The sequence below is a fragment of the Hyla sarda genome, chromosome 4, assembly GCF_029499605.1.
Source record: "Hyla sarda isolate aHylSar1 chromosome 4, aHylSar1.hap1, whole genome shotgun sequence".
NCBI lineage: Eukaryota > Metazoa > Chordata > Amphibia > Anura > Hylidae > Hyla > Hyla sarda.
Window position 1 is genome coordinate 209477915 of NC_079192.1, and position 19908 is coordinate 209497822.

Sequence of the window (19908 nt, forward strand, 5' to 3'; positions counted from 1 at the left end):
TGGTTGCTATGGGCAACTCAGCATCTTTTCCTCTAGACAGGATTTGATAAATCTCCCCCTACATAGTTTGACAGCTATAGCTTTGTCACTCTCCCTTGCAGTAAATAGATTGCACATAACCTCCTATGCCCTAGGGAATTCCCTTACCACCCACAGCACCCATAATGGTCTTTTTCCATAGTAAAATTTATCTATGAATGAATAATACTAAGATGAATAATACTATTTGTACAATATAACATTTAACCCCTACAGGACCCATGACGCAACGGTACGTCCCGACACCCTGGGTCTTAAGGACCAGGGACGTACATTTACGTCATGGGCAGTTCTAGTCCCCGCCGTGCACCGGGCGGGGATCGGAGCGGGATGCCTGCTGAAATCATTCAGCAGGCATCCCGTGCAAATGCCCAGGGGGGTCATCAGACCCCCCCATGTCGGCGATCACAGCAAATCGCAAGTGAATTCACACTTGCGATTTGCGCGATTCCGGGTCATTACGGGTCTATAGTGACCCGGTGACCCGGAATGTAAGGGGGATCGCGGGTGTCTAAGACACCCACGATCCCCCTGAAGCGATAGGAGTGAAGTGGCACGGGTGCCACCCCTCCTATCCCTGCTATTGGTGGTCTAGACGCGACCACCAATAGCAGATCGGGGGCGGGGGGGTTTACTTTAGTTTTCCCCATCCTGCCCACCCACAATAGGCGGGGCAGGACGGGGAAACGACGGGGACCGGCGCCGAAGATCCACTTACCGATCCGGGCGGGCGACGGAGGCTGCAGGCGACGGAGATCGGCGTGCGGCGATGACGTGCGGCTGGATCCGACGGAAGCCGGTGAGTTGCCTAGCAACATCTGGAGGGTACAGTTTGAGACCATTATACAGTGGTCTCTAACTGTAGCCCTCCAGATGTTGCAAAACTACAACTCCCAGCATGCCCAGACAGCTGTTTGGGCATGCTGGAATATGTAGTTTTGCAACAGCTGGAGGGCTACAGTTTGAGACCACTATATAGTGGTCCCTAAACTGTAGCCCTCCAGATCTTGCAAAACTACAACTCCTAGCATGCTCAAACAATGGTTTGCTGTCAGGGCATGCTGGGAATTGTAGTTTTGCAACAGCTGGAGGACCACAGTTTGGAGATCACTTTGCAGTGTTCTCTAAAACTGTAGCCCTCCAGATGCAAAACTGCAAATCCCACCATGTCCAAACAGCAATCAGCTGTCTCGGCATGCTGGGAGTTGTAGCTTCGTACCTCCAGCTAATGCATAACTACATCTCCCAGCATGCCCTTCGGCGATCAGTACATGCTGGGAGTTGTAGTTTTGCAACAGCTGGAGGCACACTGGTTAGAAAATACTGAGTTAAGTAATAGAACCTAACTGAAGGTTTTCCAACCAGTGTGCCTCCAGCTGTTGCAAAACTACAACTCCCAGCATGCACGGTCTGTCAGTACATGCTGGGAGTTGTAGTTTTGAAACAGCTGGAGGTTTCCCCCCCCCCATGTGAACGTACAGGGTACATTCACACGGGCAGGCTTACAGTAAGTTTCCTGCTTCAAGTTTGGGCTGCCGCAGCTCAAACTTCTAGCGAGAAACTCACCGTAACCCGCCAGTGTGAGTGTACCCTAAAAACACTACACTACACTACCACATAATAAAGAGTAAAACACTACATATACACCCCCTTACACTGTCCCCCCAATAAAAATGAAAAACGTATTGTATGGCAGTGTTTCCAAAACGAAGCCTCCAGCTGTTGCAAAACAACAACTGACTGTCCAGGCATGCTGGGAATTTAGCAACAGCTGGAGGCACCCTGTTTGGGAATCACTGGCAAAGAATACCCCTATGTCCACCCCTGTGCAATCCCTAATTTAGTCCTCAAATGCGCATGGCGCTCTCTCACTTCGGAGCCCTGTCGTATTTCAAGGAAACAGTTTAGGGCCACATATGGGGTATCTCCATACTCGGGAGAAATTGCACTACAAATTTTGGGGGGCTTTTTCTCCTTTTACCCCTTATGAAAAGGAAAAGTTGGGGCTACATCAGCTTGTTAGTGTAAAAAAATAAAAAAATTTACACTAACATGCCGGTGTTGCCCTTTACTTTGTATTTTCACAAGCGTTAAAAGGAAAAAAAAGACCCCCAAAGTTTGTAACGCAATTTCTCCTGAGTACGGAAATACCCCATATGTGGGCGTAAAATGCTCTGCGGGCACACAACAAGACTCAGGAGTGAGAGTGCACTATGTACATATGAGGTCTAAATTGGTGATTTGCACAGGGGTGGCTGATTTTACAGCTGTTCTGACATAACCCCCCCCCAAAAAAATACCCACATGTGACCCCATTTTGGAAACTACACCTCTCACGGAATGTAACAAGGGGTACAGTGAGCATTTACGCCCCACAGGTGTCTGACAGATTTTTGGAACAGTGGTCCGTGAAAATGAAAAATTTTATTTTTCATTTGCACAGCCCACTGTTCCAAAGATCTGTCAAACGCCAGTGGGGTGTAAATACTCACTGCACCCCTAATTAAATTCTGTGAGGGGTGTAGTTTCCAAAATAGGGTCACATGTGGGGGGTTCCACTGTTCTGGCACCACGGGGGGCTTTGTAAACGCACATGGCCCCTGACTTCCATTCCAAACAATTTTTTTCCCAAAAGCTCAATGCCGCTCCTTCTCTTCTGAGCATTGTAGTGCGCCAGTAGAGCACTTGATGTCCACACATGGGGTACTTCCATACTCAGAAAAGATGGGGTTACAAATTTTGGGGGGTCTTTTCTGCTATTAACCCTTGCAAAAATGTGAAATTTGGGGGGAAACACACATTTAATTTTTTTTATTTTATTTTATTTTTTACATATGCAAAAGTCGTGAAACCCCTGTGGGTTATTAAGGCTCACTTTATTCCTTGTTACGTTCCTCAAGGGGTCTAGTTTCCAAAATGGTATGCCATGTGTTTTTTTTTGCTGTTCTGGCACCATAGGGGCTTCCTAAATGCGACATGCCCCCCGAGCAAAATTTGCTCTCAAAAAGCCAAATATGACTCCTTCTCTTCTGAGCATTGTAGTTCACCCGTAGTGCACTTCAGGTCAACTTATGGGGTACCGCCATACTCAGAAGAGATGGCGTTACAAATTTTGGGGGGTCTTTTCTGCTATTAACCCTTGTAAAAATGTGAAATTTGGGGGGAAACACACATTTTAGTGAAAAAATTCAAATTTTTTTTTACACATGCAAAAGTCGTGAAACACCTGTGGAGTATTAAGGCTCACTTAATTCCTTGTTACGTTCCTCAAGGGGTCTAGTTTCCAAAATGGTATGCCATGTGTTTTTTTTTGCTGTTCTGGCACCATAGGGGCTTCCTAAAAGCAACATGCCCCCCAAAAAACATTACAGAAAAACATACTCTCCAAAATCCCCTTGTCGCTCCTTCGCTTCTGAGCCCTCTACTGCGCCCGCCGAACAATTTACATAGGCATATGAGGTTTGTGCTTACTCGAGAGAAATTGGGCTACAAACATAAGTATACATTTTCTCCTTTTACCCCTTGTAAAAATAAAAAAATTGGGTCTACAAGAACATGCGAGTGTAAAAAATGAAGATTGTGAATTTTCTCCTTCACTTTGCTGCTATTCCTGTGAAACACCTAAAGGGTTAAAACGCTTACTGAATGTCATTTTGAATACTTTGGGGGGTGCAGTTTTTATAATGGGGTCATTTGTGGGGTATTTCTAATATGAAGACCCTTCAAATCCACTTCAAACCTGAACTGGTCCCTGAAAAATAGTGAGTTTGAAAAGTTTGTGAAAAATTGGAAAATTGCTGCTGAACTTTGAAGTCCTCTGGTGTCTTCCAAAAGTAAAAACTTGTCAATTTTATGATGCAAACATAAAGTAGACATATTGTTTATGTGAATCAAATTTTTTTTTATTTGGAATATCCATTTTCCTTACAAGCAGAGAGCTTCAAAGTTAAAAAAATGCTTAATTTTTCAAATTTTTCATCAAATTTTGGGATTTTTCACCAAGAAAGGATGCAAGTTACCATAAAATTTTACCACTATGTTAAAGTAGAATATGTCACGAAAAATCTATCTCGGAATCAGAATGATAACTAAAAGCATTCCAGAGTTATTAATGTTTAAAGTGACAGTGGTCAGATGTGCAAAAAACGCTCTGGTCCTGAGGTGTAAAATGGCCTGGTCCTTAAGGGGTTAAAGGGGTACTCCGGTGGAAAACTTTTTTTTTTTTTTTTAATCAACTGGTGCCAGAAAGTAAAACAGATTTGTAAATTAATTCCATTAAAAAATCTTAATCCTTCCAGTACTTATTAGCTGCTGAATACTACAGAGGAAATTATTTTCATTTTGGAACACAGTGCTGTCTGCTGACACCTCTGTCCATTTTAGGAACTGTCCAGACCAGCATATGTTTGCTATGGGGATCTTCTCCTACTCTGGACAGTTCTTAAAATAGACAGAGATGTCAGTAGAGAGCACTGTGCTCGTTATGTCAGCAGAGAGCTCTGTGTTCCAAAAAGAAAATAATTTCCTCAGCTAATAAGTACTAGAAGGATTAATATTTTTTTTTATGGAAGTAATTTACAAATCTGTTTAACTTTCTGGCAGCAGTTGATTTAAAAAGAAAAAGTTTTCCACCGGAGTACCCATTTAATATTCTATGCAGAATGGTAAGAATGTGGACTCATGGCTACCTGCTGTGCAAGGACTGGATCTAGCACATAAATCTTATGCAGTTGCTCTTCGCAGTAGCATGTCAGCCTGTTCTAGGCATTCTTAGCCTGCATTATGGAATAAATTAGTAAGTAGCTAAGGATTGCGTACATGCTATAGTCTGAATATTGACACATTAACATTGCTATTGACAGATTTACTAGCGCCAGTGCAATGGAGTCATTGAAATCTCTGGAAACAAGGCAAGCCACTGATAAGTAGCCAAAAGCTGAGGGGCTTGAAGCATTGCCCTGGCAGGTTCATATTTGTCATGTTGTAAAAATACATTAACATAAGGAAAGTTGAGCAAAGTTGCAAATTCATTGTAAATCCTAAATAACAATCCAAAATAAAGTGCTAAACTGCTTTACTGGTTCTTTACAGAGCTTAAATTTGCCAGTATTTCTTTTACATGCCTGTATGGAGATAGTTGTTCCTAGAAATGACAAACCAACCTACTGCATTATAGGAGCTCAGCTAAGCTGGTTATAGGCAATATAACTGGTTCTATTGATAACCACCAAAGCTGTTAATGCAGTCCTTGGATTCTAATACTTATGCAATGTTTTAGTTACTTAGCTTTTTTCATATTATAGTAAATTGTATAATCCTGTTCAAAGGGGGAAACTGGTATTCAAAAAAATCACTTAAACAACAGTGCAACTGAGTCCTTAAAGGGGTACTCCGGCGCTTAGACATCCTATCCCTTATCCAAAGGATAGGGTATAAGATGCCTGATCACGGGGGTCCCACCGCTGGGGACCCCCGTGATCTTGTATGCCGCACCCCTTTAAAATCAGTCCCCGGAGCGTGCGGGACCCCCACGGTCAGGCATCTTATCCCCTATCCTTTGGATAGGGGATACAATGTCTAAGCGCCGGAGTACCCCTTTAAAGCAGCATATAGATTATATACTGTCTAGCCATCTCTGCTCAAAACATCTGAGACATCAGAAGTAGACTCCAGCTTGTCTTTTTTTCTTTTTAAGCTGTTTTTGACAATATTCATTATGTGCACGTTTGGAGAATAGCTATTTAGGTGGGCTATCACTCATATTTACCATGTTCCATGTTCCATGAAGAAAAAAAAAATCCCCAAACTAATTTGTCATATACCAATCTATCCCTATATAAACCCTGAGCTCATGTGCAAAGGCAACACAGAACAATAGATGTATAGAAAGAAACTAGCCAATACTTTTACCTAAAATCGAATGCTGGGATGTCACTAAATAAGTGGGGGATGAATTTATAAGTCAAGGTATTCTCCTTATATAATTTCTCCTGAGCACATGAACAATAATAGACAAGGTTGTTTATCCTAACCATAAATAATGCAAAAGGTGACATGTCAGGAAGGATTTTATTCAAAAGTTCAAAAGTGACAGATTTTCTTACATGACATTTCTTCCTGAAACCTGCACAAAAAACCCAAATAATCAGTTGTTTGTATTTTTTATGTTTATTTTTTTAACTATATAAACTGTTATTTTTTTTATAAAACACAATAAAAAAAACACCTTCACAACAATCTGAAATAAAAAAAATTAAAATAACACCTCTACCCAAGATATTATCAGATTTGAGACACCCCTCAGAGGGTCCAAACAGTGCTCTCAAGAGAGAGAAATCTGCAGTTCGGATATATTTTTGAAGGCTGTGACTGTGACGACCTCATTCAGCGCTACTGTATTGTGTGACTTGAAGTTGTGTGGGTACTGTACCTCCCTAGTTTTCTTCGAGCGCTCCATTGGAGAGCATACAATTTAGTGTTTCTATTAATGTGGTTCATTGTTCTGGAATACTTTTACATCATGTGCTGTGTATACAGTACACAACTATACAATATACTAATGTAGCAGCTGAGTTAAGGGATTTTTGCAAGCCCAGATATAACTGATTAAACTGAAGTTATCAGTGCATTTTATATTAAGTAATAAAATATGATATCTCATGCATAAGCTGAATATTTAACCTACAGGTCATATTTCATTGGATATTTTTCACCAATTTTAATATCATTACATCTCACCTTCTCCATGTTTTTACCTTATAAGCCCTCTGACCTGACGCACTGTGGTGGCTTTTCTGTTCTGTACCATTTTGTGCGGTAATGTAAAGCATGGTATTCTGCAAGCTCTCTAACATGCTCTCCAACATGTCTCCTTTAATCAACTTGAAAAGAAAGGAATGCGGCAAAAGAGACAAATGTTTTTATTGCTTGGTCCTGTGGGCCTCCTTGTGAATCACTTCAGAGTGTGCATCCAGTTATGATGATGCCGGTTATATGATACAGAAATAGACCTCACATGTCAGCGCCGAACTGAAGCATATAAACACTCAATATTCTTTCCGCTCATTTCACTCTAATAGCTATTCCCTCCTTTAATGTAACACGTTGCATTAATACGGGAGAAACGGTAATTGAAAAGGATGGCCTTCCTCTTGATTTAAATTGATAGCCACTGGAAAGATTGCTATTAATTATAATAATTATTAGTAAGGCTTAAAACGCAAAGTGCCAATCCAATGTACAACTTGATGCAGAAATTCTAGGGTGCTGGCACAGCATATAATTTAATGTTGGACACTTTATAATATGTGCAATGCAAAATGCAGGATGCTGGTATATACTTCATTATATCTCACGCTGGGATTTAGCTATATATCTGGTATATATCTGCTGCTTTGTGTTGCAAATGTAATTACCATGGTCAGATTATTTTCATTAATGGTCTCGTAGACCTTCAGGGATTGTACAATACATTTTAAGCCTTCCTTAGTGGCATTAGCAAAATAGCAGCTAGCCTAAAGGAAATTTAGACATTAAATGGCATTGCTTGGGTTAAAAAAAAAAAAGCCAAGGTGATAAAATAATATAACACACAATATTCACCTGTTTATTCCTGCAGAGGCCAGGACTTCTCTGCAGCTTTGACGTGCCTGAACACTTTGCAGCTTCAGTGACCTCAATGGTCTTGTGCCCACCATTGCTGATCAGTTAAAGGGGTACTCCGCTTCTCAGCGCTTGGAACAAAATGATCCGAACGCTTAGAGCCTTCACCGGGATCTTGTGATATCATAGCTCCGCCCCCTCATGACATCACACCCTGCCCCCTCAATGAAAGTCTTTGGGAGGGGGCGTGACAGATGTCACGCCCCCTCCCATAGACTTTGCATTGAGGGGTGGGTCCTACATCATGATGGGCGGTGCTGTGATGTCACAAGCTGCCGGCTCTAAGCGTTCGGAACATTTTGTTCCAAACGCTGAGCAGCGGAGTACCCCTTTAAGTTCTCTAAAGCATGCAATTTAGGGAAGTTAACAAAGGCAGCGATGTTTGATGCATGAGGATAAATCAGGTGACCATGGTATATTTTGGTATTTTATCACCCTAACAGGCTATAAATTTGTATCATATACCTTAGACAACATGTTTATTTAAAGTTTTTTATTTTTCCGATGTAAAACTATTTTGGTTTAAGGGTGTGTTTGTTTAACATTTTATAACCCGTCTGGAGCAGAGAATCGAGGCATACCCGGCATGTTTGAAAAGGGGTTAGCACCTATCAATGGGGCTGTGTCCATTTTGTTTTCAGGCAATTCAACACATTGCTTGTGTCTTTTTTTATGCAAGAATCTAAAATCTGTTGCAGAAATAAAAATCAAGCCATTGTTTACAGTGTAAACTATTGGGTAGAGGCCCATTGTCTTACCACTATTATAATACTGTAACAAAGTTTGCAGTTATTATTTTAACCCTAATATAACTGGGCTCAGAGTAAAGAAGTAACTCATGGCCGCATGGTCAGAATCACACCCACATAGTCTATAGCAATGGGAACACACACACGGTTCTGCATAGAAATTGGAACACAATATATACTTAGTTGCTTTTTTGTTTTTTATGCATTTGGAGCAGCATAATTATTAGTTGGAGTTCTGGACTTCCTTTATTTCCTTGGTATGATGCTATATTATAAAATTAGTGAAGAATAATGGATACACATACAGAAGAAATAAACTATATTAAGCTAATTTTAAAGGAAAACTGTCAGCTTGCTCCCAGCCAGTACCGCTGGTTAGTGCGGGGGACACTGATCAGTTTGATGCTTACTTTGCCTGGATCCGCCCTACTGTTCGGCCGTAATCTTCTATTTTCGGTATATGCTAATTAGGTTCTAACTTGCACCGGTCGGGCTAACTGGTACTCTGACGTCAGCCTTTTTGGCTGCAGCACCACCCAACTCATCAATATTCCTCCCCTCCCTCCGCCTCTCCCTCTTCTCCCCGCTCTGCAATGAAGAGGCAGAGGGAGGGGAGGAATATTGATGAGCTGGGCAGTGCTGCGGCCAAAAAAGCTGACATCAGAGTGCCAGTTAGCCCGGCCGGTGCAAGTTAGCACCTAATTAGCATATACCGAAAATAGAAGATTACAGCCGAACGACAGGCCGATCTGGGCATGGTAAGCATCAAACTGATCAGTGTCCCCTGCACTACCAACCAGTAATGCTGGTTAGTGCTGGGGAGCAAGCTGACAGTTTTCCTTTAAAACATCTGTATTTTTATTCTTATTTTCAATTGAAAAAATAACAGTATCTACTTTTTTTTCCCCTTACCAGGATAACGTTTTTAAGCTTGTGGATTCCGTTTTTGAAAATGGTAGAGGGAAGAGTCCTTATGACCCAAAGTTGTTAACTGCATCAATTTTGATTGGTAAGTACACACATTGTGCCACATTCTCCATGTGTCCATCTGTATGACTTTTAAAGGAATGACAAACATGGAAAGCACCGTATGTATTGTGTATACAGTGACCATTTTTCATGTGCAGAGAATTATCCTTGTTTCCTTTTTTTTTTTTTTCAAAGTAAAGCTTTATTAAGTTTTATAGTAAGGTAATACAAGAACACGTACCGTATTTTTCACCCTATTGGATGCATTGGCAAATAAGATGCACCCTATTTTAAAGGTGCAAAATCTAGAAAAAAAAGATTCTGGACCCAACAGTGATCTTCAACCTACGGACCTCAAGATGTTGCAAAACTACAACTCCCAGAATGCCCGGACAGCCGTTTGCTGTCCGGGCATGCTGGGAGTTGTAGTTTTGCAACATCTGGAGGTCCACAGGTTGAAGACCACTGGTATAAGAGGTAGTACTCACGTGTCCCCGCTACTCCGGACCCGTCACGATGCCCTGGATGTCGCTCTATCGCTGTTGCCGCGTCCCCGACGCTCCGGACGTCTTCTTCCCCGGGATCCACGCTCTCCGTCGCCATCATCACGTCGCCGTCATCACGTCGCTATGCACACCGCTCCTATTGGATGACGGGACGGCGTGTGCGACGACGTGATGATGTGGAAGGAGAGCGCCGGCCATGCAGGGGATCCCGGCACGGAGCAGACACCGAGGAGGCAGGTAAGGTCCCTCCCGGTGTCCTGTAAGCTGTTCGGGACGCCGCGATTTCGCCGCAGCGGTCCCGAACAGCCCGACTGAGCAGCTGGGTTAGTGTCACTTTCGCGTCAGACGCGGCGGTCAGCTTTGATCGCCGCGTCTGAAGGGTTAATACAGGGCATCACCACGATCGGTGATGTCCTGTAATAGCCGTGGGTCCCGGCCGTTGATGACCGCAGGGACCGCCGCGATAGGTGTGTGTATTCGCCGTATAAGACGCACCAACTTTCCCCCCCCCCCCCAGTTTTGGGGAAGAAAATGTGCGTCTTATACGGCGAAAAATACGGTAAGTGAACCCTGTTTCCTTTTAAGTGGCTAAAGATATTTAAACTGGGGCAGAAAATTCTGTTTTATTTATTCATTTAGTTACTAATTTGTTTTACAAAATGGGTCTAATTTAAACAAATGTATTCTTCAGTTAGTGAATAGTAGGAAAAGAATTGACCAGTCCTTGTTGTGCAACAAACTGACCAAGGGTACAAACTATAATCCTAATTGTATAACTGCATACAGTTTATGGAAAGATGTATTGTTTTATTTTAAAGTATAATTTGCAGTTTTGCTACAGTTTTTAGCAATTAATGGTTTACAACAATGCATCCAATTTAATGTGTAAGTGAGAATACATCTGTTCTCCGGTTACATTTGGTTTTGTAATTCCCTCATTCCAGGGACGGTTTCCTTCAAGCCGATTGTTGACCTTCCTGCTTGAAATGGCAGTCATTTCTTTGAATATTTCACAGTTAATAACTACAGACTGGTTTCCTGCAAGGATCATTTCAGTCACCTACCAGCTTTATGTTTGAAAAGAAGGTTCATTCACAACAAATGGTGTAAATGAATGTTTAACATTTCCAACTATACTTTTTGTGTTAGTAAACCCTACAATTTCCTGTGAGAATTTGTTATCGTGAACCTACTTCAGTACATAGATAAGTAGATAAAATCTTTTCAACGAGTTATTAGTCATATGAACACATACACTGTTGTTATATAATTTGTGTCTTACTATAAACCATGCACCATTTCCATGGTTACTACCACACTTATTGTAATCCAATGCCCAATGTGTCTATTTTTAACATTCATAGTTAATTATGAAGGCTTTGTGGCTTAGCACAGAACATATTGTTAGCTCAGAAACTGTCATACAGTATAAGAACTATTTACGTGATCTATTCAAGTTATAATAACATTTAACAAAAGATTGGTGACAGAAAGAGACCACCTAGTCCATCTAGCCTGCCCTTATTTTATTTTAGGATAGATATATGTTTATTCTGGTCATGCTTACATTTATTTACTCTGGATTTACACACCATATCTGCTGAAAATTTGTTCCAAACATCTACTACTAAAATAATAAAGTAATGATATCTGACATTGTTTCCAATCTTCCCCATAACTAACCTCAGATTGTGCCCCCATTGTTCTTGTGTTTAGTTTCTTATTAAAAACATTTACTTTCACAACCATATTTAACTCTTTAATAAGCTAAATGGTTTAAATGATATCCCTCCTTTTTTGTTTTCCTCTGAGCTGTACAAATTAAGTTCTTAACCCCTTAATGACAATGGACGTAAATGTACATCATGCTTAATGCACCATGATGCACATTTACGCGCTGTTATGACCGTGAGCGCCGGACCGGTGCTCGTGTCATGCATGGCAGGTCCCTGCTGCTATCAGCAGGATGTCACACGGTTGTCTGCCATTAACTCCTCAGATGCTGTGATCAATACAGATCATGGCATTTGCGGCAGTGCGGTACTTTGAATGGCTGATTGGATCTCCTGCAGCGCTGGCGTGGGGATCCGATCATTCAGCATGGCGGCCAGAGGTCGCCTCACCTGGCTCCGGCTGTCTCCCGGGGTCTTCTGCTCTAGTCTGAGATGAGGCAGAGCAGAGCAGAAGATGACCGATAACACTGATCAGTGCTATGCCCTATGCAGAGCACTGAACAGTATTAGCAATCAAATGATTGCTATAAATAATCCCCTATGGAGACTATTAAAGCATCAAAAAAAATAAAAAGTAATTTTTTTTTTTTTATTGAAAAATCCCCTTCCCCAATAAAAAGGTAAAATGTCAGTTTTTCCCGTTTTACCCCCTAAAAAAGCATTAAAAAAATGTATAAACATATTTGGTATTGCCATGTGCATAACAGTCTGAGCTATCAAAATATATTGTTAATTATCCCGTCCGGTGAACGGCGTAAATGTAAACATTTCAGTCCAAAATTTCTGCTTTTTTGTCACATTTTATTCCAAATTTTTTAATAAAAATTTATAAAACGTGAAACCAAAACAAACGTGGTACTGATAAAAATTACAGATCATGGCACAAAAAATGAGTCCTCATACCGCCCAGTATACGGAAAAATGAGAAAGTTATAGGTGGTCAAAATAGTGCAATTTCAAACATTCTAATTTTGTTAAAATAGTTTGAGATTTTTTTTAAGCTGTACAATTCTAGAAAAGCATATAACATGGGTATCATTTTAATTGTATTGATGCACTGAATAAAGCAAACATGTCATTTTTACCGTAAGTTGTACAGCGTGAAAACAAAATTTTCCAAAATTTGCTAATTTGTGTTTTTTTTTTTAATTTTCCCAAATAAATATTTGTTTTGTTTGTGCCATACATTTCATGGTAAAATAATTGATGTACAAAGTACAATTGGTGACGCAAAAAACAAGCCCTCATATGGGTCTGTGGATGGATATATAAAAGAGTTATGATTTTTAGAAGGCGAGGAGGAAAAAACGAAAATGCAAAAATAAAATTGGTCTGGTCCTTAAGGCCAAAATGGGTCTAGTCCTTAAAGGGGTACTCTGCCCCTAGCATCTTATCCCCTATCCAAAGGATAGGGGATAAGATGTCAGATCACCAGGGTCCCGCTGCTGGGGACCCCTGGGATCTCCGCTGCGGCACCCCGCTATCATTACTGCACAGAGCAAACTCCCTCTGTGCTTAATGACGGGTAATACAGGGACCGGAGCATTGTTACTTCACGGCTCTGCCCCCTCGTGACGTCACGGTCCGCCACCTCAATATAAGTCTATTAGAGGGGGCGTGGCGGCCACCACGCCTCCTCCCATAGACTTGCATTAAGGGGGCGGGCCGTGACATCACGAGGGGTCGGAGCCGTTACATAACGATGCTCCGGCCCCTGTATTTCCGGTCATTACACACAGAGCGAGTGTGCTCTGTGCAGTAATGATAGCAGAGTGCCGCAGCGGAGATCCCCTCGGTGCAGTGTCTGTGTGTGAAACTACTCTTAATCCCTTAAGGACCAGGCCATTTTACACCTTAGGACCAGAGTGTTTTTTGCACATCTGACCACTGTCACTTTAAACATTAATAACTCTGCAATGCTTTTAGTTATCATTCTGATTCTGAGATTGTTTTTCGTGACATAGTCTACTTTAACATAGTGGTAAAAATTTATGGTAACTTGCATTCTTTCTTGGTGAAAAATCCCAAAATTTGATGAAAAATTAGAAAATTTTGCATTTTTCTAACTTTGAAGCTCTCTGCTTGAAAGGAAAATGGATATTCCAAATAAAAAAAATTTGGATTCACATATACAATATGTCTACTTTATGTTTGCATCATAAAATTGACGAGTTTTTACTTTTGGAAGACACCAGAGGGCTTCAAAGTTCAGCAGCAGTTTTCCAATTTTTCACAAAATTTTCAAACTCACTATTTTTCAGGGACCAGTTCAGGTTTGAAGTGGATTTGAAGGGTCTTCATATAAGAAATACCCCACAAATGACCCCATTATAAAAACTGCACCCCCAAAGTATTCAAAATGACATTCAGTCAGCATTTTAACCCTTTAGGTGTTTCACAGGAATAGCAGCAAAATGAAGGAGAAAATTCACAATCTTCATTTTTTACACTCGCATGTTCTTGTAGACCCAATTTTTTTATTTTTACAAGGGGTAAAAGGAGAAAATTTATACTTATATTTGTAGCCCAATTTCTCTCAAGTAAGCACATACCTCATATGTCTATGTAAATTGTTCGGCGGGTGCAGTAGAGGGCTCAGAAGCAAAGGAGCGACAAGGGGATTCTGGAGAGTACGTTTTTCTGAAATGGTTTTTGGGGGGCATGTTGCATTTAGGAAGCCCCTATGGTGCCAGAACAGCAAAAAAAAAAACACATGCCATACCATTTTGGAAACTAGACCCCTTGAAGAACGTAACAAGGAATTAAGTGAGCCTTAATACCCCACAGGTGTTTCACGACTTTTGCATATGTAAAAAAATAAAAAAAAATTTCACTAAAATGTGTGTTTCCCCCCAAGTTTCACATTTTTGCAAGGGTTAACAGCAGAAAAGACCCCCCCAAATTTGTAACCCCATCTCTTCTGAGTATGGAGGTACCCCATAAGTTGATCTGAAGTGCACTACGGGCGAACTACAATGCTCAGAAGAGAAGGAGTCATATTTGGCTTTTTAAGAGCAAATTTTGCTCGGGGGGCATATCGCGTTTAGGAAGCCCCTATGGTGCCAGAATAGCAAAAAAAAAACAACCACATGGCATACCATTTTGGAAACTAGACCCTTGAGGAACGTAACAAGGAATAAAGCGAGCCTTAATACCCCACAGGGGTTTCACGACTTTTGCATATGTAAAAAAATAAAATAAAATTTTCACTAAAATGTGTGTTTCCCCCAAAATTTCACATTTTTGCAACGGTTAATAGCAGAAAAGACCCCCCAAAATTTTTAACCCCATCTCTTCTGAGTATGGAAATACCCCATGTGTGGACGTCAAGTGCTCTGCTGGCGCACTACAATGCTCAGAAGAGAAGGAGCGCCATTGAGCTTTTGGGAAAAAAAATTGTTTGGAATGGAAGTCAGGGGCCATGTGCGTTTACAAAGCCCCCCGTGGTGCCAGAACAGTGGAACCCCCCACATGTGACCCTATTTTGGAAACTACACCCATCACAGAATTTAATAAGGGGTGTAGTGAGTATTTACACCCACTGGCGTTTGACAGATCTTTGGAACAGTGGGCTGTGCAAATGAAAAATAAAATTTTTCATTTTCACGGACCACTGTTCCAAAAATCTGTCAGACACCCGTGGGGCGTAAATGCTCACTGTACCCCTTATTACATTACATGAGGGGTGTAGTTTCCAAAATGGGATCACATGTGGGTATTTATTTTTTTGTGTTAATGTCAGAACCGCTGTAAAATCAGCCACCCCTGTGCAAATCACCAATTTAGGCCTCAAATGTACATGGTGCGCTCTCACTCCTGAGCCTTGTTGTGCGCCCGCAGAGCATTTTACGCCCACATATGGGGTATTTCTGTACTCAGGAGAAATTGCGTTACAAATTTTGGGGGTCTTTTTTTCCTTTTAACGCTTGTGAAAATAAAAAGTAAAGGGCAACACCAGCATGTTAGTGTACGTTTTTTAATTTTTTTACACTAACAAGCTGGTGTAGCCCCAACTTTTCCATTTCATAAGGGGTAAAAGGAGAAAAAGCCCCCCAAAATTTGTAGTGCATTTTCTCCCGAGTACGGAGATACCCCATATGTGGCCCTAAACTGTTTCCTTGAAATACGACAGGGCTCCGAAGTGAGAGAGCGCCATGCACATTTGAGGACTAAATTAGGGATTGCATAGGGGTGGACATAGGGGTATTCTATGCCAGTGATTCCCAAACAGGTTGCCTCCACCTGTTGCTAAATTCCCAGTATGCCTGGACAGTCAGTGGCTGTCCGGAAATGCTGGGAGTTGTTGTTTTGCAACAGCTGGAGGCTCCGTTTTGGAAACACTGCCATACAATACGTTTTTCATTTTTATTGGGGGGACAGTGTAAGGGGGTTTTTATGTAGTGTTTTACTCTTTATTATGTGTTATTGTAGTGTACTGTAGTGTTTTTAGGGTACATTCACACTGGCGGGTTACAGTGAGTTTCTCGCTAGAAGTTTGAGCTGCGGCGAAAAATTTGCCGCAGCCCAAACTTGAAGCAGGAAACTTACTGTAAACCTGCCCGTGTGAATGTACCCGGTACGTTCACATGGGGGGGCAAACCTCCAGCTGTTTCAAAACTACAACTCCCAGCATGTACTGACAGACCGTGCATGCTGGGAGTTGTACTTTTGCAACAACTGGAGACACACTGGTTGGAAAACCTTCAGTTAGGTTCTGTTACCTAACAGTATTTTCCAACCAGTGTGCCTCCAGCTGTTGCAAAACTACAACTCTCAGCATGTACTGATCGCCGAAGGGCATGCTGGGAGATGTAGTTATGCAATAGCTGGATGTACGGAACTACAACTCCCAGCATGCCGAGACAGCTGATTGCTGTTTGGACATGCTGGGATTTGCAGTTTTGCAACATCTGGAGGGCTACAGTTTTAGAGAACACTGCAAAGTGATCTCCAAACTGTGGTCCTCCAGCTGTTGCAAAACTACAATTCCCAGCATGCCCTGACAGCAAACAATTGTTTGAGCATGCTAGGAGTTGTAGTTTTGCAAGATCTGGAGGGCTACAGTTTAGGGACCACTATATAGTGCTCTCAAACTGTAGCCCTCCAGCTGTTGCAAAACTACATATTCCAGCATGCCCAAACAGCTGTCTGGGCATGCTGGGAGTTGTAGTTTTGCAACATCTGGAGGGCTACAGTTAGAGACCACTGTATAATGGTCTCAAACTGTACCCTCCAGATGTTGCTAGGCAACTCACCGGCTTCCGTCGGATCCAGCCGCACGTCATTGCCGCCCGTCGATCTCCGTCGCCCGCAGCCTCCGTCGCCCGCCCGGATCGGTAAGTGGATCTTCGGCGCCGGTCCCCGTCGTTTCCCCGTCCTGCCCCGCCTATTGTGGGAGGGCAGGACGGGGAAAACGAAGGTAAACCCCACCGCCTGCTATTGGTGGTCGCGTCTAGACCACCAAGAGCAGGGATAGGAGGGGTGACAACCCTGCCACCTCACTCCTATCGCTTCAGGGGGATCCTGGGTGTCTTAGACACCTGCGATCCCCCTTCTATTCCGGGTCACCGGGTCACTATAGACCCGTAATGACCCGGAATCGCGCAAGTCGCAAGTGTGAATTCACTTGCGATTTGCCGTGATTGCCGACCCCCATGGGCATTTGCACCGGATGCCTGCTGAATGATTTCAGCAGGCATCCCGCTCCGATCCCCGCCCGGCGCACGGCGGGGACTAGAACTGCCCATGATGTAAATGTACGTCCCTGGTCCTTAAGACCCAGGGTGTCGGGACGTACCGTTACGTCATGGGTCCTGTAGGGGTTAAAGGGCTATTTAAGGGAGATTTGTTTTTTGTAACGGTGTTCACGCAGGGGCTATGAAGAGAATAAACCCTATACTTACCTTCCTCACTTCTCCCTGTCAGTATTACTGAGCTTTGGTCCCACTGTGCATCACTTCCAGGATTGGGGTTGGCACATGGAATGGCAATATACTAACAAGAAAGATAAGTATAGGGTCTTTTCTTTATAGCACCTGCCAAAGTACCATTAGAAAAGCAATTCTCCCAGGAATACCCATTTTATCCCTCTTTTCTGAAATCCTGGCTACCATAGAGCTGCCAATATCAGATTCAGACTGAGGATTATTTCCCAAAATGTGCTATTTATTTTAAGACATTGAACTGCAGTTTCCAATACTTAGACCATTTGTTAAACATTCCAGGAAAACAAATATGGTATGTCATACTTAGCTGACTGTTTTGTGGATCAATAATATCATAGGAATTTACCAATATAATGTGACAAGTTTATCTAGTGCACATAGTTTTTATTGTGTGCAGGCTCTCATTGTTGTTTTGAGCCATTCTGTCTGACCTTATGCATGCAGTGAAGGAACGAGAAGGTGCGCTGATCCTTTATATTAAGTTCCATCGATTTTTTTTTTTTTTTCAGACGCCTGTGGAGTAAGTGATAACAAAACAGGGATAAGGTTATATAAAGGTTGAGCAAAACATCAAAGTCACTTCAATGATTCAAGTTTTATGTGTTTTTCATAAAAATACATGGGCAAAGCTGTAATTATGGGTATTTTTGTACATCAAGTTAAAACCCACACACAAATTGTTAATAAGACTGCAGTGCTGGTACATTTTTGATCATATACCTCATGCTGAGCAAGCCGGATCATTTATAGTACTACCAACCTTTGATGTGAACCTGTTTAATTCCATATCCCTGCTTAATGTCATGTAGATCTCATTTTTCTATTTTAAATACTTTTTTTTTTCTTAAAGTTAATTCTCTTATTTTAATATTGCTCATTATTTATATTCTAGTTAATTATCTCTGGACTGTTCAGATAACTGAATTTGACTTAATAGCGGTAATGAAAACCTCAATACAATGAAACCTGGATCTGCCATTCTTCCTAAGCAGTTTGAAATGAGCCTAATAAAAATCCTAATTTACTTCTTTTTGATTATATTTCATTTACTTGACAATTTAACTATTGCCTTTTTGGATCTCTCAGTGCCGATAAATATGTAACTTCATGTCAAAATTTATAGGACATTGCAGGAGTAGGGGCGTTGTTACAAAAATCCAGTGATCCGGCTCAGTAAACTGGCTACAACAAATAATTTATGTGACAATTGATGTCACAACTGATGGTAAAGTTCATTAGTTCTCTATGGCACGGAAGCAAGTTATCTCTGCAGGCCAGATGGGCAACACTGCAAGATGCATTCAGCATGTGCAGAAACCCAATGTCCCAATTAAGAACTGTATCATTCAAATGAATGGGGTTACTTCTATCATCAGTTTTACTCTGCTTTTCTACCGTGCCGGAGAGAAACTGAGGCGGATCACCAGATATATATAATGGTGCCCTCAGTAAAGTATGGGTTGATGCTGGCTTCCAGCTGTTTGGACCTTTGCACTTTTTGTCAGGCTGTGTTCAAACGAAGATTTACTTAATTGTTTTTGAAGGATATTAGTCATATGCTCTCCCTTAAATGAAATCTGTCATCAGTGTCACCTGCGCTAACCTATCGGTACAGACAGATAGTGCAGGTGACACTGATCATAGCCATACTTACATGATCCTGTTCGGTGCTCCTGTTCTCTCACTAGCTTCCTCTGTACATTATCCTACGATCAGGGGTTGACTTGGAGCATAGGCTGAGCTTCCTGACATCACCGCTGCTGTTTGCTAGCAGCAGAACCCAGCAGAGAAGCAGCAGCGATGATGTCAGGATGCTCCACCCATGCACAAAGTCGACCCTGTAAAGGAAGATACAGAGGAAGATAGCGGGAGAATGGGAGCACGGAATGATATCAGGTAATTATGGTTGACCTCAGTGTCACCTGCATTTGTTTCTCCAATGATGCTAGAAAGTTATGCAGATTTGTAAATTACCACTATTTAATTATTCTAGTACCTAAGATCTGCTTTCTGGACATAGTTATAAAGTTATTTCAAATCTGACGTGGTGCTTCCACCTGTCGCCTCTGTATGTTTTGGCAACTTCTACAACAAGAGAGGGTTGACCTGGGAGTTTGCTTCAGCTATGAACAGTTCCTGATACAGACAGAGGTGGCAGCTTAGAGCACCGTGCTGTAATGGAAGGAACTATACATCTTCCTCCAGGACATACCAAAGCTGATAAAGGCTTGATAGATATTTTTAAATATAAGTTAATAACAAATCTGTATAAATTTCTGGTATCAGTTGATTAGATTTTTTTTTC

General features: G+C 41.7%; 1 protein-coding gene across 3 annotated transcripts in view; it reads left to right on the forward strand.

The window, feature by feature from the left end:
- Window positions 1-19908, forward strand: part of SEMA3A (semaphorin 3A) — a 265980-nt gene that overhangs the window by 157349 nt on the left and 88723 nt on the right. For all 3 annotated transcript variants that reach the window (XM_056573400.1, XM_056573403.1, XM_056573401.1), the window contains exon 5: window positions 9366-9459. In XM_056573400.1, the coding sequence (XP_056429375.1) occupies window positions 9366-9459 (94 nt within the window). The remainder of the gene's footprint in view (window positions 1-9365; window positions 9460-19908) is intronic.